The 19,310-nt window shown below is 54.9% G+C and overlaps 1 protein-coding gene across 4 annotated transcripts in view; it reads right to left on the bottom strand.

The window, feature by feature from the left end:
* The window catches only part of TBC1D22A (TBC1 domain family member 22A), a 408,936-nt gene that overhangs the window by 123,759 nt on the left and 265,867 nt on the right, over positions 1-19,310 (bottom strand). For 3 of the 4 annotated variants that reach the window (XM_055374373.2, XM_055374374.2, XM_055374372.2), the window contains one exon: positions 16,186-16,313. The exons of the other annotated variant lie outside the window; for it this stretch is intronic. In XM_055374373.2, the coding sequence (XP_055230348.1) occupies positions 16,186-16,313 (128 nt within the window). The remainder of the gene's footprint in view (positions 1-16,185; positions 16,314-19,310) is intronic. 4 annotated transcript variants of the gene reach the window in all.

Below are 19,310 nucleotides of genomic sequence, written 5' to 3'. Positions count from 1 at the left end.
TGGTCCTGCACGTTAACTGTGGCCTCCAGAGGAGGGGGTGCCCTACCAAGGGGGACTGGGAAAGCAAAGCCCCCAGGCTCTGCCTCTCAGGAGGGGCCCTGGCAACCCCTCACCTTCTCCACTGGGGACGTAAGAAACAAAGACACGTCCACCCCACCTGCAGGCAGGCAAGGAAGAGAGCAGAACAGGAGGAGGCAGAAAGTGGCAGAGGAGCCCTCCAGGCCAGAGGGGACACGCAGGAAGCAGTGAGGTCCTGGGCTGGTGGTGGGCACGATGCTTGGGGCAGCACTCACACACAGTGAAGGTGCCCAAGTCAAATGACAGAGACATGACAATGACCACACAGGCAAAGAAGAGGGAGGCCAGTGTGCAGGTGTGAGGAGGCCCAGCCAGCAGCCCTGCATGTCACAGCTGCGTGGCATCCAGGTTTAGACCACGACCCCAAGACCATCAACAGGGGGATACCGGGTACCACAGAGGGCCAGCCATGTGGCAGTGATGTGGCAACACAGACGGGCACCACCGTGTGGTGGGCTTGGTGTCACTGATTGGGGAGCAGTGGCCTGGAAGGACGGGAAGATGCCCGGGGGTACTGTGGGAGGCTGTCCTCCTGCTATCCTGGCTGCCCCAGCAGAGCCTGCGCAGTGCTGTGTGTGGCCAACAGGAGTCCTGCTCAGGACAGGCAGAGCCTCCGGCCGCTGCCCCTCAGAGCAGGAGGGCTGTGATGTGGCTGCCGCAAGCACAGGGCCATCCCCGGAGAAGCTTGGTGCAACACTGGCAGGCAATGGCCTGGGCACACCGTGCTGTGTGACCTCAGGCGAGTCCCCTCCCCACTGTGGGAGGGTCTCAGGGTCCTCTCTCTGTACACAATGCTCCCCAGGGGGCCCATCCATCAGGCTGTCTCCTTCTAAATGGATCAAGCCCATCCTTCTTCCCAGCATCCCACCTCCTCACCTTGAGGGTCCCTCCCAGGCATCCCAAGGCTCGCCCGCTGTGCCTGCCCCTCCCAGGGGCCTCCCTGGCTGGTACCAGGAGGCCACACAGGCCGCATGGCCGATGGTCACCCTCATCAGGAGGGCGTTGGCCCGGCCTCTGGACTATGGAATGATTCAATATTTCCTGATGGACTCAAGTATTCAAAATGAAAGCAAACTGCTCTAAATACGTGTTCATAAAAACATCCCACTCTAACTCCAGAACTGGCTTCCCTGCGCTGTCTGCTGCTCTCCAAATGAACCCATGTTCAGAGTGACAGAGGACCTGTGGACACCTTGCTAGGGGCAGGAGGCCCAGTGAGAGCCTGCCCCACCCTGCCTTACCGCTGAAGAGGAGGCATCCCGCCCGCTCTGTGCTTTCTGTCCACACTCACAGATTCCCCAGAGGCCGAGAAAGCAAACACTGTGAGATGTGCTAGTGGCAATGCACTCTGCTTCTGTTCACCTCCGCACAGCGACCGCCTTTCAGGGTAAGATTCTGGAACAGCGGGTGGCCAGGAGAGCACCGCTGAAACAAACTTAATCCCTGAATACAAAGCAGAGAAGGAGTCTTCTCCACTCATGACAGAACACAGCGGGAGCAGAGGAGCACGAGAGGAAGGAAAGGAGGAGGGAGAGGAGCTGGAGAGGAGCAGTCCTGGGGCTGCAGGGAGGTGCCGGCTGCCCCCACCCAGGGCAAGCGGCCAGGGCTCACTGCTCCTGCCACGGAGGGTCTCCTCCAACAGAGCTCCACAGCCTGGCAGGGGCCCGGCCCCTTGAGAGGACCTGAAAAGCACGGCTGGCCCAGCCCTCCAGGAGAATCACCAGGGCCTCCGCCGGAAGGGCGTTTTGAGATCAAAGAATGTTCTAGCTCCCGGCTCCCTAAGCCACCCCTGCCGCACCAGGGTCCACATCGAAGCAAGTCCAGGAGGAGCCAGAGAGCACGGCTGAAGACCGTAATTCCGGAACTAGACTGTTCTTTAAGGACGGAAAGACAGTATTTTCCACATGTGTGCATTTGAGAGTATAAAAAAACTCACAAAGATTTAAAAATTAAATTGTAGTTAATTATCTATAAGCAGGTACCTTCTCTGATAAATATAATTCTAGGGAAATTTGCTCTAGTCTGGAACCTGGAGGGTTTACGTATTTAGAGACAACAACATTACTGGAATGTTCTGCTGAAGCTGAGGTGGGAACTCCTCCCTGCTCCCACTCCCTCAGCTCCTTTGCTACAATCCACAGCCCCGAGGGAGGAGAGGTCCCTGCACTGACCCAGCCTCCCACATGACCTGCCAGGCCACAGGGCAGAACCCACGGAAGCCCCCTGGGGAAGCCCCAGAGCCGCCGCCCAGACAGGGTCTCCTAAGCAAAGGGAGCGCTGCTATTCCCAGGCGGCTGCAAAGGTCCCCGCGGCTGCCCCCGCCACCCCCTGCTCCCTCCACCGCATTGGTGTGGCCGCCCTCCTCATCCAGAGACACTGTGACCAGAAGCTGCCACCCAGGGTCAGAATGGAACCCAGTCCACCTGTCCAGGGCATGGCAGACAGACCACAGGCTCCTCCCAGGCTGTCCTCACCATCCCCCACCTCCACCGCTGTGCACTTCACCCTCATCCCACCCACCCCAAGGTTCTGCCCTCACAAGGCCCTTCTTGAGCCCCCCAATGGCCTGCAATCTGACTCCGGGCCCCACCCATCCCTGGCTGCTCTTAGTAGCTGTCTCCTGTGGCCACCCTGTACTTTGTGCAGAAGGCAAGCTCCTAGAGTCAGGGCCCAAGCGGTGCCTGGAGACGCCTCATGCGCGGTCCCAAGCAAATGCTGGCTGCAGTGAACACTCTGAACGGATGCTCTCAAGCTTAAAATGTCCCAGAAAGACACCATGGGTGAAGTAAAAGGTTACCTAAAAAACAGAGCACAGCCAGCTGCTAAAAACATGGGAAACTTTTGGAATGAAATAGCAGCCATGGAAATAAAAATAGAATCAGGGTGTTTCTGTCTACTGCCTAACCAGATGAGGAAGAACGAGGTTAATGAAAATGCCCAGTGATGGTGAGGGTAAAGAAATGCCCCCTCTCGGCCAGGCGCGGTGGCTCATGTCTGTAATCCCGGCACCCTGGGGGGCCGAGGCGGGCGGATCACTTGAGGTCAGGAGTTTGAGACCAGCCTGGCCAACATGGTGAAACCCCGTCTCTACTAAAAAATACAAAAATTAGCCAGGCGTGGTGGCAGGCGCCTTAATCCTAGCTACTCGGGAGGCAGAGGCAGGAGAACCGTCTGAACCCAGGAGGCAGAGGTTGCAGTGAGCCAAGACCGAGCCATTGCACTCAAGCCTGGGGGACAAGGGCGAGACTTCTCTCAAAAAAAGAAATGCCCCCTCTCACAAAACTGCTGGCTGCAGGGCAAACCAACTCAGTGGGCCCCAGGGTCACTTGGCTGTGGCCACCAAGTTCCTCAAACACAGGGGGACCTGTTCACCCTGCAGCCCCTCTCTTGAACACCTCTCTTATGGGACTATTTCTAAATACAGAAAAAGCTTTAAGCACAAATATATCATCTCTCAGTCATAAATACACTGAAAAATCACGCACCACATTTAAGTAGACTATAATCTATCCACAGGCCAGAATATTAAGCAAACATTAGCTACAAAAACTCCAAACTAACACAGAAAGCATTATGACTGGGCAGTGTGACAGAGGCAAAGAGAAATTTATGTACTATTTGATTTGTGTTATGTTTTACAAAAAAACTCGTAGAAAAGGATGGAAAAGAGACACTAACACCTGCTCCACTGGGGGCCATTTATGTTGGGTTGGATATATTCAAAGGGGAGGTTTTCCTTCTTTCATCTCTGTAAAGTTTCAGCAATATACATGTACTCTCATGATGAAAGTTTAAAAATTAACACTTTAGAAAACAGGAAGTGAAGCAGGCCTGCTGAGAAGTGCATTCACCTGCAGGTTCACTCAGAGCAGCGTCATCTGTGCAAGGTCCCGCTGCCCAGGGGGACCCTGATGTGGACGTGAACCCAGCGCCCGTGCCCGCTCTTCTTTCCCACACTTCCGCATGCTCAATAATTAAGTACCAAGAGGTTCGCCCAGGAGCTGGGAGGTTAATATCGGAAAATGTCAATACCGGAACAGTGGCGCAAAGCCGAAGGTTGGCCCAGGACACCGTCCGAATATCACAAGCCTGGTCATGTAGGGCCTGGAAAGGAAGAGCACAACGTGTGCCCGGCAGAGCTGTGAGTGCCACACTGGGGACCCAGGCGGAGCGCCGGCCTCCTCTTCCCGGCCATTAATGAAAGGTCACAGAAAATTGAACTGGAAACCTGGAGAATACTCTCCATGCTGGGGACACACGAGGCCAAGCTCCTGAAAACAATTCTCAGGTTAAGGTTTCCTTTTTGGATTTCTTCCAGAACACATAAAAATGAAGGTCATTACCAGGCTACACCAGACCTTAAAAGAGGAACCTATAAATCCAGGGTGCATGTGGGCAGTCAGGTGTGCCCCTGCATGGGGGCTGCGATGTCCAAAGGGTCACGTGCAGGGCCCCTCACCCCTACATTGCTCCTGATTACGGCGTGGCAGGTGCCCCACCTCCCCCCAGAGCTGGGCAACAGTAAGTCAGCCTGTCCCCATCCCACCCTGCACAGGAACACAGCAAGCTCCGTTCACCAGGAGAAGCAATGCAGGAGGGGCCTGCACAGGGGACGGCAGAGGAAACGAGAGGGGGACAGCAAAGGAAAGGAGAGAGGGACAGGAGCTGGCGGGAGAGGCCTGGCCTCAGGGAACTGTAAGTGCTTCCCATGGCTCTGTCCGCCCCATGCTCCTCTGGCCCAGTGGCAGCCACTGTGAACATCTGGAAGGCAAGGCTGCTGTGCCCTTCACCCTTTACTCCTTGTCGTCTGCCTGCCAAGGAGGCCTCTGTAACCAGGAACCCTGACCAGAGACTCCTGAGCACCGTCTCAGCAAGTGACGTAGGAACTGGATGTGCTGGGGGCCTGACCACCCTGTCCTGGAAGGTGACGCGTCCTCCACCTCCCGACCTCAGGCTGGATGCCACCCTTTCCCTACCTGACAGCAACCATGGGTGACCCTGGGCTTGGGCTGACCCGGTAAGTGCTAAGGGGGTGCTCTGAGGGGAGCCTTACCGTACTGTGAAACCCCGAAACCACACCTCACACATAAGACGGGTCCACACACACCTCTCAGCAGCAGGGCCCAGCCTGGGGCTCCTCTCTCAACTACACCCAGAGAGCTGAGTCCCAGGAACCGCAAATGCAGCAACAGCAGCGGAGCTGGGGCAGCCCAGGGGCAGACTGGAAGGCACCTCTGCCTCCACTGGGACCCTGTTCTGGCTTTTCTCTTGTTCCTTTCATTTAAGGAACACCAACTTGCAAAGAGGACACCCAGCCACATGGTCTGGGGAAAGACTGAGGGGCTGCCCTTGGCTTCCGGGCTGTCAACTCTGAACTTTGGAGAAGTCCTGTGGGCAACTCCCCAAAGAGATGGAAGCAGAGTCTGCAGCAGAAAACAGGGCACAGCTCGAGCAAAGGCAAGGAGTAGGGGCAGACAGCAGGAGCCTGGAGAACGCACAGCCTCGAGGCCTCGCCAGGGCACCCGACAAGCTCTGAAAGACCCCAGCTCTGAATCCTCCACACAGGATGGGGCAAGCTTCTTCCACCATCAAGGATGAGGTCAACTGAGTGTTCATTCTCAAAGTCCCATCAAACTGCAGGCCTGACCTCTTGGTCACCGTCACTGGTGGGGCCAACCTGGGGCAGTAGGCCTCAGCCACTTGCCCAGGGATGGGGCAGCCGGTGCTTCCCGACAGCCCCAGGACTACTCCTCTCTGGGTCCTCTCCTTTGCTGCTCCGCTGGGGGCTGTCTCCATCTATTTCCAGCAACCAGCTGTGCTGAAGGTTTGGTGCCTTGAAGGCAAGAATTTCTCCTCTGTGCCCCTCTCCTTCAGCGCCCAGCACTCTGCCCTGCGCAGGTGATCTACTCAACTCTTTAGGACTATGATTTCAATCACCGGCCACAAAGATACAATTCAATAATTTTCCTAAAAATGTATGATTCGTATTTAATATGCAGCCTTCATTAATAGACTATGTGTATTCCTTTTTTTCTCATCTTGTCAGAAATCTTCCCAGGCCATGCATTTCTAGCGAGAGGGTAGGGCTGGCCTTGGTATATCACAGAATTGCTCCATGCAGGCAGGGAAGGTCCCCGAGCCCTCCTCCGCCACATCCTCACACTAAGAACAAGCTAAGATCAGGAGAAACACAAATCCTCACAGCAAACGAAACCAAGCCCTCCTCTGGGGCTTCGTCCCACAACAGGCCTAAAGCAGTTAGACAAGTTGCTTAAGGTCACACTGCAGATAAAATATTAATAAATACATCATCTGAAAGCTTAGCAAAAATGCCCCAAAGAAAGTACACTCTTTGTGGCCTGGAGTGGGGCAGACCCGCCAGCCTTTCTTACACTCCTGGGGAACAAGCTCCCAGGCTGCCTGCACAGGCCCTGCACCCGGCATACTGCTGCTCCTGCAGCCTTGGTCTGGGATCTGGGGGGATCCAGGGCTCTGGGATAGAGGGGCCCCTGGAGATGATCAACTCAGACGTCAACGGCTGTCTGGCTCCTCTTCAGTTAAAACCTGGACAAGTGCAGGGAGGAGGCTTCAGGGGGCCCAGGCGCCATCACAGCAGCAGCTCTGGCAGAAAGGTATGTTTCGTGTTCAGCCCTATTCTTTCTACCCACAGATCCCAGTCCCACAGAGACCAAGCCCAATGCCCATGCCAGGGCCCAGCTCTCAAATGTGAGTGGCACTGTGTCCCTGGCTTCTCTCCTGTGGCCACACCTTCACAGGGCCAGGTGCGAGCAACCCTCCCCAGATGGCCTCTACCATACCCTCACTCAACGGGTGTCCCTGGGCGCTCCCCCAGCACAAATCCCGACCAGTCGCTAAGGGAGGTTCAGGGACTATGGGGCCCAAAGCATTCCTAGACTGCCAGGGACCCACAGGCCCGTGGCTCTCCTCTAGGGAAGCGGCAGGACCTACAGATGCCCCCACGAGGGCAAAGCAGCACATCTCAGAGGGAAGCCTACACAGTGGGGTGCAGGGACCACTCCGCTACCGAGCCGTGACCTGTCAGAAACAGTCCACCGTCCCACTCGGGGGCCCTCCCGGCATCCTGTAAGGTACTTGGACTTGGACACCCTCCTTGGGGGGCAAGGCCTTTGTACCCACACACACAGACACCCACAGGTAGACCACACCTCACATCATCCAGAGGCCCAGGGAGCATCAGCGAGTCCATATGAGGGACCCTGGACCTGTCTCCCCATCACCAGGGCCCACGGCCGGGAACCTCCTCGGCCTGGGTCTTCTCACCTCCACCTCCACCCAGGGCCATCCCCACTAAGACCTGCTGCTTTCTTCACTCGCCTCCTAAAATCAGATGCTGGGGGTGCCGTGGTGGTGCAGTGCCAGGTGTGGGGAGGACGTGGAGACAAGGCTGCAGCCACCAGAAGGAGCATGGACTCTGGGACCAAAACCAAGCCCCACACCAATCCGCACAGCAGCAGCTTCCTGGGTGAACAGCAGTTAACTGGTCCACTCACAGGTTGCTGTGTTTGGAGATCATAGCAGGTCCCCCACAGGGTGGGCGGTTTCTTTTTTATTGACTATTCTGGTTCAAGGCCTAGCACACAGTAGGGCCTCAGTAAGGGACTGGTGAGCAAGAAATGAACACAATGGGAGAAAAGAGTCATCAAAACGCTAACCCGCTAACAACAGAGCCCGTTCTGCTGCATGTTTTTACTATTAATAAAGAACTCTTTAATCTCTCCTTAAGAAATGTCATTACCATTCAATTCAAACTCCAGAGTTGGCTAAGGACTCTTGTCTACTTTGGAGCAAGTACAAGTAAATTTATTCAGACTGGTCACCCACTATCGATTACAACAGTGCCGCCTGACACCTCTGCATGACCGCTTCCGGGAGGGAGCTGGACGTCTGCAGAGTGAGGAGGCCCAGGTTGACTTCTCAGAGAGAAGTCGCATTAATGGGACTTCCAAACCATGGAGGAGCACAGCCGTGACCGTGGCTCTGCATCACGCTTTCCCGCAGAGTCCGAGGGACAGTGAACACAGAGCCGCGTGTGCAGCCGGGTGCCATGCAGCCACGGTTCACAATCCTCAATCCTCATCACATAACTTTTCAGAAAGAACAAAGATCTTATCTATCATAAATGTACGAGTCAGCACCCAAAACATTATAAAAATCACTTTTCTTGCTCCAAGCACAACTCTGCATTTTGTCCACAAAGAGGAGAGACCGCCCCATGTGAAGGGCCATGGAGGCTGACAGGGGTCCCGAGCGCCCACTTGGAGAGTCATTCTTTCCTGAAGGCGCCCAGACCAGACCTCAGGGCCTTCACACGCCTGTCCAAAGGTGCTGGAGCACGCCAGGCCTGCAGGGGGAAGAAACCTGTAGAGTTCTCGAGCCCCAATAAAAAGCAACGTGATTGATACATGAAGAAAGCAAGCTTAAAGTCGCTAAGGACTTTCCAGACATGTCTTTAAATACAGCTCTAAATCCCCAGGACACTGACTTCACTGCCACTCCGAAGGAACAGATACACCCCTCTTCCAGCTCCTCCCTGCAAAGTAGCAGCAGCGAGCCACGTCCTGCTGAATAGTCTCATTTTGAAATCCCTCCCCAGCTGACAGTGATCTATGCCTACTTCCTGTGGGCGGGCAGGCATGGAAAGCTTATGACCTCAAATCTTAATGGGCTCATGAGAAAGTAAAACGTAAGGAGACCAGCTTCTTCAGCTTCATTAGGTTAACCCGATCATCAGTTTCACTGCACCTGACCCACAGAATCCATGCTGTGGCACCTGGGACATTCGGGAGAGCCCCAAGGGCTGTCGCCTGGCACAGGAGGCAGAGGACACAGCAGGTGCGGTACTTGGAGCACACTGTCCACCCTCACCCAGGCTTGGCAAGGGCAAGTGGAGACCCGAGGCAGCCTTTCAAAGGAGCTGAGACAGCAGGTCCAAAGGACTCCTGGGGAAAGGCAGGGCTGAGGACACCCAGATGGTGGAGGAAGTGAGTGGCCAGCCAGTAAATCGTTTACATCCAGCATAAATCTCTAGCAACAGGGGCCAGACGGAGGCTCTCAGGATAGCACGGCACTGGACAGAGGCACAGAGCAGAAGGGTGCAGGGAAGGGCAGGGCCTGAGACAGACAAAGCAATCGGCCCCCTACTCTGCCCTGATGGAATGTGGGTGGGCCAAATGCCAGGCAGCACGGCCTCAGTGATGCCCTTCCACCCCAGTGCCCAGCTGCCTGGGCTGCTATGAGGACCGATGGTAAAAGGCAGAGCCCTGCCCCGCTCAACAGGCTCCTCCCCAGCACCTGCCCCACTCAGACAGGCTCCTCCCCAGCACCTGCCCCAGATAAAATGCAATGTCTGAGCAAGGCACACAGAGCCTCTCACATGGCCCCACCTGAGTCTGGCAGCCTCGGACCTGCCCTGGCATCCAAATACTCTGGCGCAGCCACACTCAACTGCACCTCACATAGAGCACGCTGCGCCCCCCTGCCCTCAGAGCCTTGGAATGCTCTTCCTTGGTGCAACCCACCTCTCACTCATTTGCTGGACACCTGCTCTATGCCCTATGGGAGGACCCTCTTTGCACCCTTCCACCCTCCTTCTGTTCAGCTGCAACTCAGCCCCCAGTCCCTGCTCACATGTCTCCCCAGGAAGCCTCCTCCTCCCCTGGAAAGATGAACACACCCCATCTTCCCTACGTCCTCAGCACACCTGGGCACCTGTATCGCATTCTTGCTGACTGCTGGCCACCAGCTGGGCTGCGAAATTGCAGGTGGCAGGGGCTGCTGCCTTAGATAGGGCCCTCACTCGCTCAGTCCCCACAACAGCTTTTCCTGACCACGCTATGTCTCTCACCTGGAGCACTGCAGGTGTGCTGACCCTCTCCAGCAAGCCCGGGGGCAGCCGCATCCTGGCCCTGACCTCGTGCCCGTCACCCCGGCACACCTGCTGCTCCCCACACCCTTCGCCTGCTCTGTCCTGGCCCAGGCACTCCAAGCCAGAATCCTCCTACTAGAACCTGGGGCCCCATCGTGCAGCACAGATCTCAATTCAGGACACCCTGCCATGGACACCCTGCCTGGGGCCGGCTCTCGTGGCCTCCCACCACATGGCCTCATCACCTGAAAGGTGCCTGAGAGATGCTGCTGGTTTGCTGTCAGGATCCCTCTCTGGGAAAAGAGCCCTCGACAGCAGGCCCAGCTTTCCCGTTGCTGTGCCTGAGTGCTGAGAGCAGGGCCCAACCCGGAGCAGGCGCTGATAACTGCACGTGGGCTGAGTGATTCGGGGCCCAAGGTGCGCAGGATCAAGCTCTGTCCTGAGAGATATCAGGGACATCTGCAAAGTGCAGGCCCCACCTCCAGCGACCTTCTGACGCTCCCTCCCCAGGGATGGCGAGGCTTGCACTGGCCATGCTGAAGAAAATAAAATGAAGACATTTCACCTAAGATACTGAACAAGGATCGGGTGCCATGATGATGCACCAGCGGCAGCAGAACAGGCTGCTTCTTGATCAAAGCTACCTCTGGGAGATGTGCCTCAAGGCCTGCAGGGGTCTGTGTGGCCCCTCTCAGCAATGGACAGATGGGGGTCCCATCAGGCAGTTGGCATCCAACATGCTTGGAGGCTCTGGCCCTGACCTCTGCCCCATGCCCCTGGCTGGCACGACTGGTGTCCTGGAATGTAGGGCTGTATCTCAGAAATGGCACTGCCAGACTGCCAGACCCACAGGGTACAGGAGGAACACAATCAGATAGCTCCTCCCGCATGGAAATCAGAAGGCTGCGACGCTGAGTCCCAATGTCCCGGCATCATCTTCATTCTCATTCATTCATATTCTCTCTCTCTCTCCTCTCTCTTCCTTCTGTCTTCCTCTCTCTCTCTCTCTCTCTCATACAGGCTGGCAAGGTAGCAATTCCACAGACCGGGAGCCATGGCGCCCCCACTGCCACAGCGCACTGATGGGGGCTCTGGCCAGGACAGAGATGTGGACTGGCAGTGGCAGCCCTGGCTCCTGGCCTCTGCTCCAGCCATGCACAGCCTGGTAACTGAGAGACTGGAACCCCATTCGCATGGTGCCTCAGCAGGGCCCTGGAGCCCAAAGTGCCTCATGGGGGGGCAGAAATAGAAGCCACTGTGACACAGTATGAAAGGGAAGCGGCCCTGGGCAAGGTGCTTATGCTCCTAGATTCCCAGTTCCATCTTCTATAAAAACTCTCAGAGAACAATGACTGCCTGGCAACAAAGCCCAGAATGTGAACAGCACACAGTGGACAAAACACCAGTGATAAGGGCTGGGGAGACAATCTTGCCTGACGCCTGCTCTGTGCTTGGTGCAGGGCGAGGCACTTGCTATAGGTTAGGGCAGGCGAGCAAACCACGGCTCGCTGATGCCTCGGTAGGCAAGTCTCACGGGGACACGGCCACGCCCGCTGCCCACGTCTGTGGCGGCTTCTGTGCTACAACAGCAGAGAAGTTGTGAAAAAGTCCATATGGCCCACAAGCCTGAAAATATTTACTATCTAGCCCTTTACAGAAAACGTCTGCCAATCCTCACTCGAAAAACCTTCCTCAGTCCTAGCAGCAGCCCCTCGAGGCGAGGATCGGAAACTTGGCTCACCCAAGGATGCACAGCTAAGCACAGAACTAGGGCAGAAACGCCCTCCATCCAAGCCCAGGACGCCACAGAGAACACGGACCCACCAGGGCTTCCGTGAAATACTCAAATAAACGTTTTCCTTAAAGGACCCAGATCTGTTTGGTGACCAGTAGGCAATCTAGAGCCTCCATGTATAAAAGTGTCCTGGCCACAGATTCTCACACTCCAGTCCCTCTGCAGCACCTGCCCTTGGGTGTGAAGTGGGAGGACGCGCCCTCAGCAGGAGTCCACCCTGAGTGTGGTGTGAGGCGGCTCCGACCCTCAGGAGAGGAAGCAAATGGTAGAGGAATGACCAGATCCGAAGCCCAGGGAGACAAGCACCATCTTTCATCCCCTGCAATTTACAGCCAGCCCTGCGTGAGGAGCGCGGGCAGTGATGATTAAAGATACACTTTGGGATATGGGTGGTAGAAGTGCAACGATTAACATTCAAGTGGCCTCTTGGATATCACTAGAAAGGAATTTAATAAAGGCCTTAAGCCAAATGAAGTCATCTTGCAATACTCACGTGGCAAAAATAAATGTTCCATTTTCTTAGAAAAAAAGCATCAAGTCACTAGGGCATAGGAAACGTAAAGTGTGGAGATGTTCGCCCGTTTACCAGCGAGTCCCCCGCCACCTGCACAGGATGTGTGTGAGTAGCCATTCTAAAGCAGCGTAAGTAACCGTTTCAGGTGTACCCGCGGCCCTGAAGGCAGCCGAGGATCTCAAACGAGAGGTGGCCCTCACCAAACTGGAAATGGAACCTCCCAGGCCCAGGAGGCCGGCTTGGCTGCTGCTCACTCACCGTACTCAGAGCCCTGAATGTTCCCCAAGAGGAAGAAGTCACCGGGATTTAGAGAAAAGAACCTGGCTTTGCATGTCCTGTCAGAACCTGTTGTTCTTTTTCAGTCCACGGCCTACCCCAGCTGCTCCTCTGCTGCTGAGTCACATCCCGCACGGGGTAACCTCCCACAGGGCCCCCCATCAAGTCAGCCGCCGCCCTGCATCCTCACCTCCCCAGCAGCCTCACGCACCCAGGGATCGCCTACTGTGGGATCACCCTCCCCAGGTTCCACCCACCCCCCATCCGAGCTTCCCTCTCCCCATCAGAGCCACACTTCTCAGACTTACCGATGCCCTCTGACCCCACTTGCTCGACGACCCCCTCATCCTGGCTGAATTCACCCCCATGCACCTGCTCTCAGCCATCGATGACCACTGCTGACACAGGGTTTGGATCTGTGTCCCCACCAAATCTCATGTCTAATTGTAATCCCCAGTGTTGGAGGTGGTGATGAGATCAGGAGGTCAGACTCTCCCGAGTGGTTTAACACCACCCTTCTCCATGCCGTTCTCATGCTAGTGAGTGAGCTCTCCTGAGATCGGGTTGTTTAAAAGTCTGGGCACCGGCCGGGCGAGGTGGCTCACACCTGTAATCCCAGCACTTTGGGAGGCCAAGGCGGGTGGATCACAAGGTCAGGAGATCGAGACCATCCTGGCTAACACGGTGAAACCTCATCTCTACTAAAAATACAAGAAAATTAGCCGGGCATGGTGGTGGGCACCTGTAGTCCCAGCTACTCGAGAGGCTGAGGCAGGAGAATGGCATGAACCTGGGAGGCGGAGCTTGCAGTGAGCCGAGATCGCACCACTGCACTCCAGCCTGGGCGACAGAGTGAGACTCTGTCTCAAAAAAAAAAAAAAAAAAAGGCTGTGGCACCTCCCCGACGCCTTGCTCCTGCTCCAGCCATGGAAGACATGCCTGCTTCCTCTTCACCTTCTGCCATGATTGCAAGTTTCCTGAGGCCTCCTCAGAAGCCGAGCAGATGCCAGCACCATACCTTCTGTACAGCCTCTTTGGAACCATGTGCCAATTAAACCTCTTTTCTTTACAAATGACCCAGGCCCAGGTATTTTTTTTTTTTTTTTTTTGAGACACACGCATCCATGAGGGAGCACGCGACCCCTGGGGGAGCAGGGTCATTCTCTTCCATCTGGGCTATCTCTGCATCATTGGCTCCTCTTCCAAGCCTTTTGTCACCCTCATGACAATGCCCCTCATTAATTTTTATATACTATCTAGTTCAGGGCCTGGGACGGTGTAGGTGCTTATAAACAACCCTTTAGTGACACGTGTCCCAAGAGGATTTTAAGCTACCTTGTAAGGGGTTAAAGAGTAACTAAAACCTGTAATGGCTCAGCTAATAAACCCCCCAGTTTAGGGGAGAGTAATCACCCGATTGCTTTCCTATGATTACTATGTGTTTTCATTGCCAAAAGATGCAATACAATTTCATGGTTACTTGGCCCTGTAAAATAGAAATACCCCCGATTCTTAAGATATGAAGAGGTTTATAACCAGGGTACTGTCAGTTCAAGAATGAGTCCCAGGTACAAATGAGTCAATTCATGACAAAATTTAATGTCAAGAAAATTAACTCAATGAAGATGCCACAATTGTGCTTAAAGTTTTAATACCTATTAGGAGTTTTAGGTAGGTGGTGCAGAACCATGGGCAAGCCGATCCATTTTCTGGCTCCTCAAAAATGCGATTGACTTAATACCTAATTTATTCGTAATGGGGACAGTATTACAAGGAACTCTGTGTTTAATGAGGGAGGTCTGGGTCTCAAACAGCCTAACCAATCACAAAAACGGAGAGCATTCGCAATTTACAGGATATTAAGTTTTGTTTCCTGTCATGTTACAGAGAGCTGATCAATAGCACTAGACTGACAGCTACTTTAACCAAACAGCCCAAGGTAAGGCTTTATGTCCCAGCAAATGCTGCTGGCCAGAAATTCTGTAGCTGCCAAACACTTCGAAGAGCAAAACCCAAGTCGCGGACACGAATGACAGTCTGCTGACTGGTGATAATTTCCATAGTGAGATCATTAGACCAGACAAGCAGCGCAAAGGAAAAGCAAAGTCAGAATACAGGACTTGAGAGCCACGAAACACCCACACCCACCAAGGGGCACACTGACCAGCAACCGGTGTCAGGAACAAAGCTTTGGGGCACCGTTCTAGATGACTCATACGAAAACAGGCTCAGAATGAGAGACTGGAGAGCACGGAGGCCCAGCAGGCACCCTGTCCTGTGGGAAGAACGCACGCAGCCTGAGGCCCTGTGGGAGCAGCTGGTCAGAACGACCCCCAGGCCCTCCCTAGCTGCTCTGGGACGCCCAGCCTTCCCCACCTCCACGGGTGAGGCACCAATGTTGGGACCCAACGCAGTGCCTGGGACCTATGCGGCCTTAGAAAAAGCCTCCCACCAAGAGCTCCCCTTTCCAGAAACGCCCATCCCCCAGCATCAACCTCCAAGGGCAGCTGCCCCCCTGCAAATCCCGAACATGCAGCCCATGAAGGACTGTGCTCACTGTGGTAGAAAGCCTGGCTCTTGAGGTGTCGGGATGAAAACCAGCCATACGCTTCTTTCTTTAGCACTCTGTAGAGATTTGATTCCTAATCCCACATAATGGTGCCTGCTATTTGTAACTGATGATGAAAGGCTGGCACGTAAATCCCTCACAGCACCGCCTCCGCTTCAGCAAACATCTCGAACAAAATGAAAAGGTGCTAGAATAAGTGATGGGACACTCAAGGGAAGAGAGGTGGCTTGTTCCAGAAAACTCAACCTACTAAAGAATTGAATTTCATCAGAATTGGTGAAGAGTAGAAAATTTCATACCACACTGAATCTGTGATTTTTAAAAACATCTTTATTATATGTAACTCAAAATACAGACAAGGTGTGAGTCCTGAGCGTGAGATTTTTGGCAGAAGCAGCTCAAACTCATAGCAGAGTCACCGGCATCCCTCGCATCCTCCTAGCACACTGCTCAGTATGTAACTTCCCAGAGAGCTCAAGGCTGCTGTCACCACGCAGGCAGAATGAAACTCAGCCACAAAGAGAACGGCCTGAAGTTCTTTTCCCTGTTTTACATCTCCTCAGATAAAAAGCATGCCAGGAGTATACTCTTTTATTTTTATTTATTTATTTTTTGAGATGAAGTCTCACTCTGCTGCCCAGGCTGGAGTGCAGTGGCGCAAGCTTGGCTCCCTGCAACCTTTGCCTCCCGGGTTCAAGCAATTCTCATGCCTCAGCCTCTGAGTAGCTAAGAATACAGGTGTGGGCCACCACAGTTGGCTAATTTTTTGTGTTTTTAGTAGAGACGGGGTTTTGCCATGTTGCCCATGATTGGTCTCGAACTCCTGAGCTCAGGCAATCCGCCCACCTCGGCCTCCCAAAGTGCTAGGATTACAGGCGTGAGCCACCGCGCCCGGCCAGGAATCTACTTTTTAAAGACCACATTTCAATGGAGAGAGCGCTTGGAAGACAAAATCGAATGCAGCACACAGGCCCAGGGCAGAAGGCGACAGGAAACGGCCCGGGCTCCTGGCACCCCCATGGCGGAGGGTGCGAAGGAGAGCTCACCTGGTAGGTGTCCCACAGGCGGATGGTACAACGCAGGGGCACCTCCCTCATCAGCAGGTTGTTCATCCAGCGGAAGGCAAACTGCAGGTATCTCACTTCGTGTTGGTCCAGGTGCCGGTGCACTTGCTCTGCACAAAACAAACACAGGCCCCAAGGCTGTCAGGGGAGCCCTCTGGAGGCACTGGCAGCCAGGTCACTTGTCCCCCAAGGGCCTGCGCCCGCCTCAGAACCCCACTCCAACAGGGAATCCCAAGCAACAACCCCCAAGGAGCAAAGAACTGATTCTATTAACGAGAGACTACAGCTCTCCCTTCCTACAGGAAAGCGAAAGATGGCGGTGCTGCTCACGTGATGATTATAATCATGGCCACGTTCGGGTGCTTCACGCCCTAACACCCAGGAAGATGGGGGGGCTTGAGTCGACACCCACACCATGGGGCTCCACAGATAGGCGCTCTTTCCCCGCTCCACAGAAGCTCCACAGACCCAGGCTGGTGTCCCAGGAGGGGCTTAGAGAGAGGAGATGAGCTTGCCAGCTCCTCCGGAGGGGCCCAATCTTGTCCAGGGAAATGCTCCACCTATGCCTGGACCCAACTGTCGAGTGCGCAAGTGGGACACAAGGCCTGCAGGCCAGGTGAAGGACACCCCTCGACTGCAGGATGGGGACACCCCTAAGACAGCTGGGCCTCTGGAAAGAGCCAGGCTTTACCAAGCATCACTCCCAGAAGCACACACTCGCACCAGCCACATGCGCTCCCCTCTCATCAAGCTGTGGTGGGCGGCAGCTTTGCAGCCTCAGCTCAGACCCCGTGCTCCCTGCCTCACCCCCTGCTGAGTCCTGGCGGTGTCACTCCTGGAGGCAAAATCCCAGTGATCATGGTGCCTATGCTCCTCTTTCCAACATTCTGCCCATGAGGTCCTACTCTAAAGGGCCTAGAAGAATGGGTGCTGCTTTATAAAAACAAATAATCATTACTAATTATTGCCCAGTTGAGCCGGATAGTGGATCCTTGGTTTTTAAAACGCAGGTGCACCTGAGGGCTGCTGAGAGCCTTCTTTCTGCAGCTCACTTCCTTACCCTGCTTCCAAGTCACACCTCCCTTCTCTCCATGCTTACCTAATCCTGGCTTGCCCTGAGAAGTGACCCCGAAACACTTCACAGGGATCTCCATTCCCTCAAAGAAAGTTCTAGAAATGGCAAATAAACAAATACCAGAGAAAAGCTAGTGTTCTGTTTACTGGTTTGTTTTACTCAAGTCCCTGGTAACTTGCAATATTTCAGCAACAAGCGAGAAGCAGGGGGAAGAGGAACAGGAGGGTCCATCCTGCAATGCCCTCCACCTGACAGACCAGGAGCTCTACCAAGACATGCGAGTGCCGGCCTGGACTTCAGGGCCGTGGGACCGGGAGCTGCCCTCACCTAAGGACAGGGGCTGGTTTCCAAGCAGGCTCCACTAAGCTGGCCCTGGAAAAGCATGGGCAGCTCTGGTCCCATGACGGGACCCTGCTGTGGTGGGAGCTGGTCCCTTCACTGTCTCTGCCCTCACTGTCACCCTCCTCCCCTACACCACTGCTGTCCTCAGCTGACCAGGGCAAACGTGCTGGGGCGGGGCTCCTGTAGGGCTGGGTGTCAGGGGATGCCTGCAGGATGAGGCCTGGTTCACACTGTGGGGTAGATGCAGCAATACACGCTCCATCCCAACACAACAGTGAATAATTAATTGTGGAAACTGCAGAACTGAGCGGAGCAGAACAGCAAAGGCTCCCCTCTGAGCCCCAGGGGCCAGCCTGGGAGGAAGTCACCAGGGAGGCTGGACAGCCTTGCCCACGACCCACAGGAATGCCCTCCAGGAGGCTGCCTGGACCCAGAGGCACCCACACCCCCACCACTGTGTGCAGCCTCTGCAGTAACAAACTTGAGCACCAAGGGCTCCAGGCCTGCAGAGAGAGCAGGTACAAGCAGGCCAGGCAGGCCCCGGAGGCAGGCGGGGGTGGGGGTCCCCGGCAGCAGAGCAGCCTGCAGGGCGGCTCCTCCAGATGGCATCTGCTCACTTCAGATACTCAGTTGCTACAGCAGGGGGTTGGTTGGCTTTTTGCTTTATGAAGAGGTCTGGCGAAGACTACACACACGGCCACAGATGCCCACACTTCTTCATTAGCAAGCCCACCTGTCTCCCCTGCCCCCATGAGAGCTTCAGAGGTGGAACATTTGGGTGGATGAGTGGCTGGGAACGCTGGTGCCTCAGGACTCAGGGAGCCTGACGCATCAATGCCAGAGTCGGCTGCAAGCAAAGAGGGTCACACTCGAGCAGCAAGGACAGTTTATTCTGAGCGACTGAAAATGTTATTTGTGTATTAAAACCAAAACCAATGCATAATATGCCATAAAGTCAATTATCGTCATCAGTTGTTAGGATAAAACTGCGATTTCAATGCAATTTCATCTTTGCACTGGGCCTGTTCGAGCTCCGTCGTCCAAAGTCTCCGGCACGTAGGCCAGGGATTGCCTCCCCTGCCTTGGAGCACTTCTGAAAGGTGTTGGGCTAGAAACGTTTGAGGAGCCAGGCCCAGAGACAGCCGGGGCACAGGGAACGCACGGGCCCGCTTGCAGGGCACGGACGGCCTGATGCCAGGGTGCAGTGGGCTTGGCAGTGACCTCAGGGATTCCCAAACGGGGCTGGACATCATCGTGTCTTCATCTTCCTCCTCCCCTTCCTCTTCATCCTCATCACCACGGGAGCACGGGAGCTGTTAAATACAGATTCTCATCTCGACTCTCTCAGACAGACTCTTCCAGGTGGGATGTCAGAGACTCTAGAGAAGATGCTGACGTGCCAGTGACATCTCTGCACTGGGAACGCCTCAGAGGGCAGGTCACACAAGGACGCGGCACCACACAGGCTCACAGAGACAGGAAGGACAGGTCCCAGTGGCTCACGCAGGACACCCACCCCAAGAGCTCCACACCGAGGGAGGGGAGGGCTGCAGTGCAGGTCCAGAGGCAGCGCCAGTGTGTTGCTCACTTAACAGCTTCCTTCTAATCCACTGGCGCTTTATTAAAGACATTTATTTTTAAAATAAAACTAATTTCACTACCAAAAAATGGTTCCCATAGTCTCTAATAA

Source organism: Gorilla gorilla, chromosome 23, assembly GCF_029281585.2.
Source record: "Gorilla gorilla gorilla isolate KB3781 chromosome 23, NHGRI_mGorGor1-v2.1_pri, whole genome shotgun sequence".
Taxonomy (NCBI): Eukaryota; Metazoa; Chordata; class Mammalia; order Primates; family Hominidae; genus Gorilla; species Gorilla gorilla.
Note: the sequence above shows the minus strand (reverse complement) of the source record. Positions and strands in the feature narration are given on the sequence as shown.